The sequence below is a fragment of the Pseudophryne corroboree genome, chromosome 5, assembly GCF_028390025.1.
Source record: "Pseudophryne corroboree isolate aPseCor3 chromosome 5, aPseCor3.hap2, whole genome shotgun sequence".
Taxonomy (NCBI): Eukaryota; Metazoa; Chordata; class Amphibia; order Anura; family Myobatrachidae; genus Pseudophryne; species Pseudophryne corroboree.
Window position 1 is genome coordinate 847,085,973 of NC_086448.1, and position 15,195 is coordinate 847,101,167.

The window sequence follows — 15,195 nt, forward strand, 5'->3', positions numbered from 1 at the left end:
TCCACTGTGTGCTATTCCTGTGATGTGTACCTCCACTGTGTGCTATTCCTGTAATGTGTACCTCCACTGTGTGCTATTCCTGTGATGTGTACCACCACTGTGTGCTATTCCTGTGATGTGTACCTCCACTGTGTGCTATTCCTGTGATGTGTACCCCACTGTGTGCTATTCCTGTAATGTGTACCTCCACTGTGTGCTGTTCCTGTAATGTGTACCTCCACTGTGTGCTATTCCTGTGATGTGTACCCCACTGTGTGCTGTTCCTGTAATGTGTACCTCCACTGTGTGCTATTCCTGTAATGTGTACCTCCACTGTGTGCTATTCCTGTGATGTGTACCTCCACTGTGTGCTATTCCTGTAATGTGTACCTCCACTGTGTGCTATTCCTGTGATGTGTACCTCCACTGTGTGCTATTCCTGTAATGTGTACCTCCACTGTGTGCTATTCCTGTAATGTGTACCTCCACTGTGTGCTATTCCTGTAATGTGTACCTCCACTGTGTGCTATTCCTGTAATGTGTACCTCCACTGTGTGCTGTTCCTGTAATGTGTACCTCCACTGTGTGCTATTCCTGTAATGTGTACCTCCACTGTGTGCTATTCCTGTAATGTGTACCTCCACTGTGTGCTATTCCTGTAATGTGTACCTCCACTGTGTGCTATTCCTGGATGTGTACCTCCACTGTGTGCTATTCCTGTAATGTGTTCCTCCACTGTGTGCTATTCCTGTAATGTGTACCTCCACTGTGTGCTATTCCTGTGATGTGTACCTCCACTGTGTGCTATACCTGTAATGTGTACCTCCACTGTGTGCTATTACTGTAATGTGTACGTCCACTGTGTGCTATTCCTGTATTGTGTACCTCCACTGTGTGCTATTCCTGTAATGTGTACCTCCACTGTGTGCTATTCCTGTATTGTGTACCTCCACTGTGTGCTATACCTGTAATGTGTACCTCCACTGTGTGCTGTTCCTGGGATGTGTACCTCCACTGTGTGCTATTCCTGGGATGTGTACCTCCACTGTGTGCTATTCCTGTGATGTGTACCTCCACTGTGTGCTATTCCTGTGATGTGTACCTCCACTGTGTGCTATTCCTGTGATGTGTACCTCCACTGTGTGCTATTCCTGTAATGTGTACCTCCACTGTGTGCTATTCCTGTGATGTGTACCTCCACTGTGTGCTATACCTGTAATGTGTACCTCCACTGTGTGCTATTCCTGGGATGTGTACCTCCACTGTGTGCTATACCTGTAATGTGTACCTCCACTGTATACATTCCTGGGATGTGTACCTCCACTGTGTGCTATTCCTGGGATGTGTACCTCCACTGTGTGCTATTCCTGGGATGTGTACCTCCACTGTGTGCTATTCCTGTAATGTGTACCCCGCCAGAGTGACCTGCGCAGTGAGCCCCAGATGGCTGCCTCTGATGGTTCCTCTGTGGGCAGGATGTGCCTCATGTGGATCTTTCAGTCCAGTGTATATCATACTACAACACATGTGTCAGTTTTCCCATGTATGTATTGGGCCCTTGTATGGCTCACCTCCTAGTGTAACCTTTGTAGTGCGCCCAACATGGCTGCCTCATCTGGTGCACTCGTGGATGGGATGATAAATACATGGACCTGGTGGTTTCGTTGGGGCGCTACTCTGAACGTTAGGACACTGCAATCACCCCCATTTTGTGTCATCTCTTCTAGGGGTGTCCTATTCCACCCAGGGTAATCCTACACAGTGCGCCCAAGATGGCTGCCGCACCTGGTACCCTATGAGGGTGGAATACACATCCCCTGGAGGATATTACCCAATATGCCTACACCAATCCTGTATTATGATTACTCTACACGTTCTAGGTTTTCATTTTTATGTCTTTGTGGCCTGTGTATTGCTGTATTAATCTTCTGTGTAACTATTACTATTATTACAGTGTAACTGCACTATGTGTCTGGCGGCCGTCACAATCACCTCCTCCTGGGGATTTTCTTCATTGGCCCGTGGCCCGCTACACCGCAGATATCACTGTTTGGTAGCAAAGCTGAGCAAGAAGTAATGTCCATGACCTGGTTTCCCTATATACAAATACATGATCACTGGGAGTGACTGGGAGTGTCGGGGGGTGACTGGGAGTGAGGAGGGGTGACGGAAGTGACTGGGGGTGACGGGGAGTGACGGGGGGTGACTGGGAGTGACGGGGGGTGACTGGGAGTGATGAGGGTGACTGGGAGTGACGGGCGGTGACTAGGGAGTGACGGGGAGTGACTGGCGGTGACTAGGGAGTGACTGGGAGTGATGGGGGTCCTGTATGAAACAGCAGCACAGCCGTTACAATGCTCAGTCTCAGAAAGCAGGAAGATGGTGTGTTGCTATGAGTAACGGATTGGGGGTTACATACCTGGTAGATCTCTCCCTCGTGCTCACACTCACAATGAGCGGGACTGACACACGTGTCCGTGCTGCTCCGATACAGCCCGGCCTCGCACACACAACCACTGCGGGCCCCACTGCTACAATTCCTCCAGGGTTCCTCATACACTTCCTGACAGGTCCGCTCACAGAACTCAGCATCCGGGGAGTGTCGCCTCCATCTCTCCCCACTGGGGCAGCCTAAACCAAGGAGAAGGCAGTGAGCTGGTGTAGCGTAACTCGGAGCAGTGTATCAGGTGCAGTGTATGAGGTGGGTACAGTGTATGAGGTGCAGTGTGTGAGGTGGGTACAGTGTATGAGGTGAAGAGTGTGAGGTGGGTACGACAGGTGCAGTGTGTGAGGTGGGTACAGTGTATGAGGTGCAGTGTGTGAGGTGGGTACAGTGTATCAGGTGCAGTGTGTGAGGTGGGTACAGTGTATCAAGTGCAGTGAGTGAGGTGGGTACAGTGTATGAGGTGCAGTGTGTGAGACGGGTACAGTGTATGAGGTGCAGTGTGTGAGGCGGGTACAGTGTATGAGGTGCAGAGTGTGAGGTGGGTACGACAGGTGCAGTGTGTGAGGTGGGTACAGTGTATGAGGTGCAGTGTGTGAGGTGGGTACAGTGTATCAGGTGCAGTGAATGAGGTGGGTACAGTGTATCAGGTGCAGTGTGTGAGGTGGGTACAGTGTATCAGGTGCAGAGGTTGAGGTGGGTATGGCAGGTGCAGTGTGTGAGGTCTGTACAGTGTATGAGGTGGGTACAGTGTATGAGGTGCAGTGTGTGAGGTGAGTACAGTGTATCAGGTGCAGTGTGTGAGGTGAGTACAGTGTATCAGGTGCAGTGTGTGAGGTGGGTAGAGTGTATGAGGTGCAATGTGTGAGGTGGGTAGAGTGTATGAGGTGCAATGTGTGAGGTAGGTACAGTGTATGAGGTGCAGTGTGTGAGGTAGGTACAGTGTATGAGGTGCAGTGTGTGAGGTGGGTACAGTGTATGAGGTGCAGTGTGTGAGGTGGGTACAGTGTATCAGGTACAGTGTGTGAGGTGGGTACAGTGCATCAGGTGCAGTGTGTGAGGTGGGTACAGTGTATCAGGTGCAGTGTGTGAGGTGGGTACAGTGTATCAGCTGCAGTGTGTGAGGTGTGTACAGTGTATGAAGTGCAGTGTGTGAGGTGGGTACAGTGTATGAGGTGCAGTTGTGAGGTGGGTACAGTGTATCAGGTGCAGTGTGTGAGTTGGGTACAGTGCATCAGGTGCAGTATGTGAGGTGGGTACAGTGCATCAGGTGCAGTGTGTGAGGTGGGTACAGTGCATCAGGTGCAGTGTGTGAGGTGGGTACAGTGCATCAGGTGCAGTGAGTGAGGTGGGTACAGTGTATCAGATGCAGTGAATGAGGTGGGTACAGTGTATCAGGTGCAGTGTGTGAGGTGGGTACAGTGTATCAGGTGCAGTGTGTGAGGTGGGTACAGTGTATGAGGTGCAGTGAGTGAGGTGGGTACAGTGTATGAGGTGCAGTGAGTGAGGTGGGTACAGTGTATGAGGTGCAGTGAGTGAGGTGGGTACAGTGTATGAGGTGCAGTGTGTGAGGCGGGTACAGTGTATGAGGTGCAGTGTGTGAGGCGGGTACAGTGTATGAGGTGCAGTGTGTGAGGTGGGTACAGTGTATGAGGTGAAGTGTGAGGTGGGTACGACAGGTGCAGTGTGTGAGGTGGGTACAGTGTATGAGGTGCAGTGTGTGAGGTGGGTACAGTGTATCAGGTGCAGTGTGTGAGGTGGGTACAGTGTATCAGGTGCAGTGAGTGAGGTGGGTACAGTGTATGAGGTGCAGTGTGTGAGACGGGTACAGTGTATGAGGTGCAGTGTGTGAGGTGGGTACAGTGTATGAGGTGCAGAGTGTGAGGTGGGTACGACAGGTGCAGTGTGTGAGGTGGGTACAGTGTATGAGGTGCAGTGTGTGAGGTGGGTACAGTGTATGAGGTGCAGTGTGTGAGGTGGGTACAGTGTATGAGGTGCAGTGTGTGAGGTGGGTACAGTGTATCAGGTACAGTGTGTGAGTTGGGTACAGTGCATCAGGTGCAGTGTGTGAGGTGGGTACAGTGTATGAGGTGCAGTGTGTGAGGTGGGTACAGTGTATCAGGTGCAGTGTGTGAGGTGGGTACAGTGTATCAGGTGCAGTGTGTGAGTTGGGTACAGTGCATCAGGTGCAGTGTGTGAGGTGGGTACAGTGCATTAGGTGCAGTGTGTGAGGTGGGTACAGTGCATCAGGTGCAGTGTGTGAGGTGGGTACAGTGTATGAAGTGCAGTGTGTGAGGTGGGTAGGTGCAGTGTGTGAGGTGGGTACGGTGCATCATGTGTGGTGTGTGAGGTGGGTACGGTGCATCAGGTGCAGTTTGTGAGGTGGCTACAGTGTATCAGGTGCAGTGTGTGAGGTGGCTACAGTGTATCAGGTGCAGTGTGTGAGGTGGCTACAGTGTATTAGGTGCAGTGTGTGAGGTGGGTACAGTGTATCTGGTGCAGTGTGTGAGGTGGGTATGGTGTACCAGGTGCAGTGTGTGAGGTGGGTATGGTGTACCAGGTGCAGTGTGTGAGGTGGGTACGGTGTACCAGGTGCAGTGTGTTAGGTGGGTACAGTGTATAAGGTGCAGTGTGTTAGGTGGGTACAGTGTATAAGGTGCAGTGTGTTAGGTGGGTGCAGTGTTTAAGGTGCAGTGTGTTAGGTGGGTACGGTGTACCAGGTGCAGTGTGTGAGATGGGTACAGTGTATCAGCTGCAGTGTGTGAAGAGGGTACGGTGTATCAGCTGCAGTTTGTGAGGTGGGTACGGTGTATCAGGTGCAGTGTGTGAGGTGGGTACAGTGTACCAGGTGCAGTGTGTGAGGTGGGTACGGCGTATCAGCTGCAGTGTGTGAGGTGGGTACGGTGTATCAGGTGCAGTGTGTGAGGTGGGTACGGTGTATCAGGTGTAACTGTACAGCTTATGCAGTGTGTGTGGTGAATACATGGTATGAAGTGGGTACAGTGTATCAGATGCCATCAGACCAGTATATAACTCACTGCAGTCTGGGAGTTCGCATATCCTCTGGCGTGCCGGAGATCCTGTGCAATCCATCCCGTCATACATGCGGTGTTGAATCTGCCGTCGGTGTGAGATCTGGGTACCACTACCACATGTGACTGAGCATGGAGTCCAGTCTGACCACTGGGACCACTGGCAGTCCACTGGAAACAGAGAAATAAACATTCATAGACAGGAGAACACCGCGCAGTGACAGGAGAACACAGCGCAGTGACAGGAGAACACAGCGCAGTGACAGGAGAACACCGCGCAGTGACAGGAGAACACAGCGCAGTGACAGGAGAACACAGCGCAGTGACAGAAGAACACAGCGCAGAGACAGGAGAACACAGCGCAGTGACAGGAGAACGCTGTGCAGTGACAGGAGAACACAGCGCAGAGACAGAAGAACACAGCGCAGTGACAGGAGAACACAGCGCAGAGACAGAAGAACACCGCGCAGTGACAGGAGAACACCGCGCAGTGACAGGAGAACACAGCGCAGTGACAGGAGAACACAGCGCAGTGACAGGAGAACACAGCGCAGTGACAGGAGAACACCGCGCAGTGACAGGAGAACACCGTGCAGAGACAGGAGAACACCGTGCAGAGACAGGAGAACACAGCGCAGAGACAGAAGAACACAGCGCAGAGACAGGAGAACACAGCGCAGAGACAGGAGAACACAGCGCAGAGACAGGAGAACACAGCGCAGTGACAGGAGAACACAGCGCAGTGACAGGAGAACACCGCGCAGTGACAGGAGAACACAGCGCAGTGACAGGAGAACACAGCGCAGTGACAGAAGAACACAGCGCAGTGACAGGAGAACACAGCGCAGTGACAGGAGAACACAGCGCAGTGACAGAAGAACACAGCGCAGAGACAGGAGAACACAGCGCAGAGACAGGAGAACGCTGTGCAGTGACAGGAGAACACAGCGCAGAGACAGAAGAACACAGCGCAGAGACAGAAGAACACAGCGCAGTGACAGGAGAACACCGCGCAGTGACAGGAGAACACCGCGCAGTGACAGGAGAACACAGCGCAGTGACAGGAGAACACAGCGCAGTGACAGGAGAACACAGCGCAGTGACAGGAGAACACAGCGCAGTGACAGGAGAACACCGCGCAGTGACAGGAGAACACCGCGCAGTGACAGGAGAACACAGCGCAGTGACAGGAGAACACAGCGCAGTGACAGGAGAACACAGCGCAGTGACAGGAGAACACAGCGCAGTGACAGGAGAACACAGCGCAGAGACAGGAGAACACAGCGCAGAGACAGGAGAACACAGCGCAGAGACAGGAGAACACAGCGCAGTGACAGGAGAACACAGCGCAGAGACAGAAGAACACAGCGCAGAGACAGAAGAACACAGCGCAGAGACAGGAGAACACAGCGCAGAGACAGGAGAACACAGCGCAGAGACAGGAGAACACAGCGCAGAGACAGGAGAACACCGCGCAGTGACAGGAGAACACCGCGCAGTGACAGGAGAACACCGCGCAGTGACAGGAGAACACCGCGCAGTGACAGGAGAACACAGCGCAGTGACAGGAGAACACAGCGCAGTGACAGGAGAACACAGCGCAGTGACAGGAGAACACAGCGCAGTGACAGGAGAACACAGCGCAGAGACAGGAGAACACAGCGCAGAGACAGGAGAACACAGCGCAGAGACAGGAGAACACAGCGCAGTGACAGGAGAACACAGCGCAGAGACAGAAGAACACAGCGCAGAGACAGAAGAACACAGCGCAGAGACAGGAGAACACAGCGCAGAGACAGGAGAACACAGCGCAGAGACAGGAGAACACAGCGCAGAGACAGGAGAACACCGCGCAGTGACAGGAGAACACCGCGCAGTGACAGGAGAACACCGAGCAGTGACAGGAGAACACAGCGCAGTGACAGGAGAACACAGCGCAGAGACAGGAGAACACAGCGCAGTGACAGGAGAACACAGCGCAGAGACAGGAGAACACAGCGCAGTGACAGGAGAACACCGCGCAGTGACAGGAGAACACAGCGCAGAGACAGAAGAACACAGTGCAGTGACAGGAGAACACCGCGCAGTGACAGGAGAACACCGCGCAGTGACAGGAGAACACAGCGCAGAGACAGGAGAACACAGCGCAGAGACAGGAGAACACAGCGCAGTGACAGGAGAACACCGCGCAGTGACAGGAGAACACCGCGCAGTGACAGGAGAACACAGCGCAGTGACAGGAGAACACAGCGCAGTGACAGGAGAACACAGCGCAGTGACAGGAGAACACAGCGCAGAGACAGGAGAACACAGTGCAGTGACAGGAGAACATTGGCCCTCATTCTGAGTTGTTCGCTCGTTATTTTTCTTCGCATCGGTGCGATTTTCCGCTAACTGCGCATGCGCAATATTCGCACTGCGGCTGCGTCAAGTAAATTTGCTAAGAAGTTTGGTATTTTACTCACGGCATTACGAGGATTTTTCTTCGTTCTGCTGATCGTAATGTGATTGACAGGAAGTGGGTGTTTCTGGGCGGAAACTGGCCGTTTTATGGGAGTGTGTGAAAAAACGCTGGCGTTTTCAGGAAAAACGCGGGAGTGGCTGGAGAAACGGGGGAGTGCCTGGGCGAACGCTGGGTGTGTTTGTGACGTCAAACCAGAAACAAAACTGACTGAACTGATCGCAGTGTAGGAGTAAGTCTGGAGCTACTCAGAAACTGCACAGAAATTTCTATTCACAATTTTGCGAATCTTTCGTTCGCAATTCTGCTAAGCTAAGATTCACTCCCAGAGGGCGGCGGCTTAGCGTGTGCAAAGCTGCGAAAAGTGGCTAGCGAGCGAACAACTCGGAATGACGGCCATTGTGCAGTGACAGGAGAACACAGCGCAGTGACAGGAGAATGCCGCGCAGTGACAGGAGAACACTGTGCAGTGACAGGAGAACACTGTGCAGTGACAGGAGAACACAGTGCAGTGACAGGAGAACACTGTGCAGTGACAGGAGAACACTGTGCAGTGACAGGAGAACACAGCGCAGTGACAGGAGAACACAGCGCAGTGACAGGAGAACACAGCGCAGTGACAGGAGAATGCCGCGCAGTGACAGGAGAACACTGTGCAGTGACAGGAGAACACTGTGCAGTGACAGGAGAACACAGTGCAGTGACAGGAGAACACTGTGCAGTGACAGGAGAACACTGTGCAGTGACAGGAGAACACTGTGCAGTGACAGGAGAACACAGCGCAGTGACAGGAGAACACAGTGCAGTGACAGGAGAACACAGCGCAGTGACAGCAGAACATTGTGCAGGAGAACACAGTGCAGTGACAGGAGAACACCGCGCAGTGACAGGAGAACACCGCGCAGTGACAGGAGAACACCGCGCAGTGACAGGAGAAACTCAGCAAAACTGCACATGCATATGCACTGCAATTCGCAGGCGTGTCGTACGAGTACAAAGAGGATCGGTGCTGGGCGATGGATTTAATGAAGAATCCATTCGCACGGCCGATCGCAAGTAGACTGACAGGAAGAGGGCGTTTCTGGGTGTCAACTGACCGTTTTCTGGGAGTGGTTGGAAAAACGCAGGCGTGTCCAGGCGTTTGCAGGGCGGGTATCTGACGTCAATTCCGAGACCAGACAGGCTGAAGTGATCGCAGCGGCTGAGTAAGTTCTGGGCTACTCAGAAACTGCACAAAACTTTTTTGTACCGCTCGGCTACAAAAGTGTTCGCACACTAGCACAGCAAAAATACACTCCCCTATAGGCGGCGACTATCTGATCGCAGCGCTGCAAAAAGTAGCTAGCGAGCGATCAACTCGGCGTGATCCCCATTGTGCAGTGACAGGAGAACACCGCGCAGTGACAGGAGAACATTGAATGGTGTGCTGCCCTGGGGTGGTCGGGCCTGAGCCGACTTTGTGGGGTCCAAGCCCTGGACCTATGCTTAGTTAGGGACCTCCAGTAATAGAGCAGCCGTGAAGTGGCCTGGAGGCTTATCATATCTTTTGCAAAACATATGTAACGAAGAGCTCTAAATTTCCTATTATTACATAGTATATAGTTCTTCTTACTAACAGCCAGCAGAGTGCGTGGGAAAAATCCCTTTTGTATTTCCGCCCAGAAACACCCACTTCCTGTCAATCACACTCCGATCACTTCAACGATGAAAATTCTTCGTTCGGACATGAGTAAATCTACTAAGTTTTGTGCTAAAATACTTAGCGCATGCGCACTGCGTACCATGCGCATTTTTGCCTTAATCGCTCCGTTGCGAAAATCAGCAGCGAGCGAACAACTCGGAATGACACCCAGTGACAGGCGAGAACACTGTGCAGTGATAGGGGAACGTTGTGAAGTGACAGGCGAACATTGGGGGTCATTCTGACCCGATCGCACGCTGCAGTTTATCGCAGCATGTGATGAGTGACATCACACGCACCCGCTGCAGGCCAGTTAGCGGCGAATAGTTCCCGGCCAATACGCTAAAGCTGCGCTGGTCGGGAGCTACTGTCGCCGCTGTGCGATGCTTTTGCACTTCTGTGTTGGGGCGCCGGCACTGACATGCGGGGCGGACTAGCCCTGTGCTGAGCGTCCCCCCGCATGTCTACTGTCATGATCGGAGCCTTGCAAAATTTTGCAGGGCTGCGATCACCTCGGAAAGACCCCCATTGTGCAGTGACAGGAGAATGTAGTGCAGTGACAGGAGAACGCTGCGCAGTGACAGGAGACAGGAGAACCCTGCGCAGTGACAGGAGAATGTTGTGCAGTGACAGGAGAACCCTGCGCAGTGACAGTTGAACGTTGTGCAGTGACAGGAGAACCCTGCGCAGTGACAGGAGAACCCTGCGCAGTGACAGGAGAACCCTGCGCAGTGACAGGAGAATGTAGTTCAGTGACAAAAGAACCCTGCGCAGTGACAGGAGAATGTAGTGCAGCGACAGGAGAACACCGCGCAGAGACAGGAGAACCCTGTGCAGTGACAGGAGAACATTGTGCAGTGACAGGAGAACAGTGTGCAGTGACAGGAGAACACAGCGCAGTGACAGGAGAACATTGTGCAGTGACAGGAGAACGCCGGGCAGTGAAAGGAGAACACTGTGCAGTGACAGGAGAACACAGTGCAGTGACAGGAGAACATTGTGCAGTGACAGGAGAACGCCGTGCAGTGACAGGAGAATGCCGTGCAGTGACAGGAGAACAGTGTGCAGTGACAGGAGAACAGTGTGCAGTGACAGGAGAACAGTGTGCAGTGACAAGAGAACAGTGTGCAGTGACAGGAGAACACCGCGCAGTGACAGGAGAACGCTGTGCAGTGACAGGAGAACACTGTGCAGTGACAGGAGAACACTGTGCAGTGACAGGAGAACACTGTGCAGTGACAGGAGAACACAGTGCAGTGACAGGAGAACACTGTGCAGTGACAGGAGAACGCTGTGCAGTGACAGGAGAACGCTGTGCAGTGACAGGAGAACACAGTGCAGTGACAGGAGAACACAGTGCAGTGACAGGAGAACGCCATGCAGTGACAGGAGAACAGTGTGCAGTGACAGGAGAACAGTGTGCAGTGACAGGAGAACAGTGTGCAGTGACAGGAGAACGCAGTGCAGTGACAGGAGAACGCTGTGCAGTGACAGGAGAACGCTGTGCAGTGACAGGAGAACGCTGTGCAGTGACAGGAGAACGCTGTGCAGTGACAGGAGAACGCTGTGCAGTGACAGGAGAACGCTGTGCAGTGACAGGAGAACACTGTGCAGTGACAGGAGAACACTGTGCAGTGACAGGAGAACACAGTGCAGTGACAGGAGAACACAGTGCAGTGACAGGAGAACGCAGTGCAGTGACAGGAGAACGATGTGCAGTGACAGGAGAACACAGTGCAGTGACAGGAGAACAGACTGACAAATACTTTTACAGTAGTAATTCTATAATGTACAGAGAGATGTTACCATCGCAGGTATCTGCAGTGCAGGTGAAAGCGCCCATATGGCAGGTGCTAGAAGACAGAGACCGACATATTACACCATGCGTCCCCTATATACTGTATACAGCCCACTCTGGGGGTATATAAGCTGTGCCCTTTATATACTGTATACAGCCCACTCTGGTGGTATATAACCTGTGCCCTCTATATACTGTATATAGCCCACTCTGGTGGTATATAACCTGTGCCCTCTATATACTGTATACAGCCAACTCTGGTGGTATATAACCTGCGCCCTCTATATACTGTATACAGCCCACCCTAGTGATATATAACCTGTGCCCTCTATATACTGTATATAGCCCACTCTGGTGGTATATAACCTGCGCCCTCTATATAGTGTATATAGCCCACTCTGGTGGTATATAACCTGCGCCCTCTATATAGTGTATATAGCCCACTCTGGTGGTATATAACCTCTATATACTGTATACAGCCCACTCTGGTGGTATATAACCTGTGCCCTCTATATACTGTATACAGCTCACTCTGTTGGTATATAAGCTGTGCCCTCTATATACTGTATATAGCCCACTCGGGTGGTATATAACCTGTGCCCTCTATATACTGTATACAGCCCACTCTGGTGGTATATAAGCAGTGCCCTCTATATACTGTATATAGCTCACTCTGGGGGTATATAACCTGTGCCCTCTATATACTGTACACAGCCAACTCTGTTGGTATATAACCTGTGCCCTCTATATACTGTATACAGCCCACTCTGGTGGTATATAAACTGTGCTCTCTATATACTGTGTACAGCCCACTTTGGTGGTATATAACCTGTGCCCTCTATATACTGTATACAGCCCACTCTGGTGGTATATAACCTGTGCCCTCTATATACTGTATACAGCCCACTCTGGTGGTATATAAGCTGTGCTCTCTATATACTGTATACAGCCCACTCTGGTAGTATATAAGCTGTGCCCTCTATATACTGTATACAGCTCACTCTGGTAGTATATAAGCTGTGCCCTCTATATACTGTATACAGCTCACTCTGGGGGTATATAAGCTGTGCCCTCTATATACTGTATACAGCCCACTCTGGTGGTATATAAGCTGTGCCCTCTATATACTGTATACAGCCCACTCTGGTGGTATATAACGTGCGCCCTCTATATACTGTATATAGCCCACTCTGGGGGTATATAAGCTGTGCCCTCTATATACTGTATACAGCCCACTCTGGTGGTATATAACGTGCGTCCTCTATAAACTGTATATAGCTCACTCTGGTGGTATATAACGTGCACCCTCTATATACTGTATATAGCCCACTCTGGTGGTATATAACGTGCGCCCTCTATATACTGTATATAGCCCACTCTGGTGATATATAACCAGTGCCCTCTATATACTGTATACAGCCCACTCTGGTGGTATATAACGTGCGCCCTCTATATACTGTATACAGCTCACTCTGGTGGTATATAACCTGTGCCCTCTATATACTGTATATAGCCCACTCTGGTGGTATATAACGTGCACCCTCTATATACTGTATACAGCCCACTCTGGTGGTATATAACCTGTGCCCTCTATATACTGTATATAGCCCACTCTGGTGGTATATAACGTGCACCCTCTATAATACAGCCCACTCTGGTGGTATATAACGTGCGCCCTCTATATGCTGTATACAGCGCACTCTGGTGGTATATAAGCTGTGCCCGCGCTGCACTCTCTCTTACCAGTTGTTGCACTGGTGATATATGACTGTGCCCATCGGGTAGCCGGTTGTCCTCTCTTGCAGGGTGAGATTGGCAGCCCAGGAAAGAGCAGCAGACTGTGGAAGGAAACATGGACACATCTGCAGTGTCACACACGCGCCGTCCTGCAGGACCTGTAAGTAACAGATATAACAGCAATGTACCAGGGACACGGGCACACAGTATTATCAGACGTCACTGGCAGACATAGACCCCCTCCGGAGGCCTGGAGCCTCTCCTCTGCCAGGCAGGGTCACTTGTAGAGGCTCGGCCGTATTGTCACTATTCCCAGGACCCTCTCTGTGCCATCCCTGCCGCGTTACCCCATCTGTACCATCCCTGCCCCATTACCCCATCTGTACCATCCCTGCCCCATTACCCCATCTGTACCATCCCTGCCCCATTACCCCATCTGTACCATCCCTGCCGCATTACCCCATCTGTACCATCCCTGCCTCATTACCCCATCTGTACCATCCCTGCCACGTTACCCCATCTGTACCATCCCTGCCCCATTACCCTATCTGTACCATCCCGGCCCCATTACCCCATCTGTACCATCCCTGCCCCATTACCCTATCTGTACCATCCCTGCCTCATTACCCCATCTGTACCATCCCTGCCACGTTATCCTCATCTGTACCATCCCTGCCGCGTTACCCCCATCTGTGCCATCCCTGCCACGTTATCCTCATCTGTACCATCCCTGCCGCGTTACCCCATCTGTACCATCCCTGCCACGTTATCCTCTCTGTACCATCCCTGCCGCGTTACCCCCATCTGTGCCATCCCTGCCACGTTATCCTCATCTGTACCATCCCTGCCGCGTTATCCTCTCTGTACCATCCCTGCCGCGTTATCCTCTCTGTACCATCCCTGCCGCGTTACCCCCATCTGTACCATCCCTGCCGCATTATCCTCTCTGTACCATCCCTGCCGCGTTATCCTCTCTGTACCATCCCTGCCACGTTACCCCCATCTGTACCATCCCTGCCGCGTTACCCCATCTGTACCATCCCTGCCGCGTTACCCCCATCTGTGCCATCCCTGCCACGTTATCCTCTCTGTACCATCCCTGCCGCGTTATCCTCTCTGTACCATCCCTGCCGCGTTATCCTCTCTGTACCATCCCTGCCGCGTTATCCTCTCTGTACCATCCCTGCCACGTTATCCTCATCTGTACCATCCCTGCCGCGTTATCCTCTCTGTACCATCCCTGCCGCGTTACCCCCATCTGTACCATCCCTGCCGCGTTATCCTCTCTGTACCATCCCTGCCGCGTTATCCTCTCTGTACCATCCCTGCCGCGTTATCCTCTCTGTACCATCCCTGCCACGTTATCCTCATCTGTACCATCCCTGCCGCGTTATCCTCTCTGTACCATCCCTGCCGCGTTACCCCCATCTGTACCATCCCTGCCGCGTTATCCTCTCTGTACCATCCCTGCCCCATTACCCCATCTGTACCATCCCTGCCGTATTACCCCATCTGTACCATCCCTGCCGCGTTACCCCCATCTGTACCATCCCTGCAGCGTTACCCTATCTGTACCATCCCTGCCCCATTACCCCATCTGTACCATCCCTGCCGTGTTACCCCATCTGTACCATCCCTGCCGCGTTACCCCCATCTGTACCATCCCTGCAGCGTTACCCTATCTGTACCATCCCTGCCCCATTACCCCATCTGTACCATCCCTGCCGTGTTACCCCATCTGTACCATCCCTGCCGCGTTACCCCCATCTGTACCATCCCTGCCGCGTTACCCCATCTGTACCATCCCTGCCGTGTTACCCCATCTGTACCATCCCTGCCGCGTTACCCCCATCTGTACCATCCCTGCCGCGTTACCCTATCTGTACCATCCCTGCCCCATTACCCCATCTGTACCACCCCTGCCCCATTACCCCATCTGTGCCACCCCTGCCGCATTACCACATCTGTACCATCCCTGCCCCATTACACTATCTGTACCATCCCTGCCCCATTACCCTATCTGTACCATCCCTGCCCCATTACCCTATCTGTACCATCCCTGCC

The 15,195-nt window shown here is 52.5% G+C and overlaps 1 protein-coding gene across 1 annotated transcript in view; it reads right to left on the reverse strand.

Moving 5' to 3' along the window:
* Positions 1-15,195, reverse strand: part of LOC134929706 (SCO-spondin-like) — a 583,357-nt gene that overhangs the window by 66,042 nt on the left and 502,120 nt on the right. Inside the window, exons 100-103 of the mRNA XM_063925285.1 lie at positions 13,138-13,289; positions 11,403-11,449; positions 5,461-5,625; positions 2,399-2,610 (exon numbers count right to left, since the gene is read on the reverse strand). Coding sequence (XP_063781355.1) covers positions 2,399-2,610; positions 5,461-5,625; positions 11,403-11,449; positions 13,138-13,289 — 576 coding nt within the window. The remainder of the gene's footprint in view (positions 1-2,398; positions 2,611-5,460; positions 5,626-11,402; positions 11,450-13,137; positions 13,290-15,195) is intronic.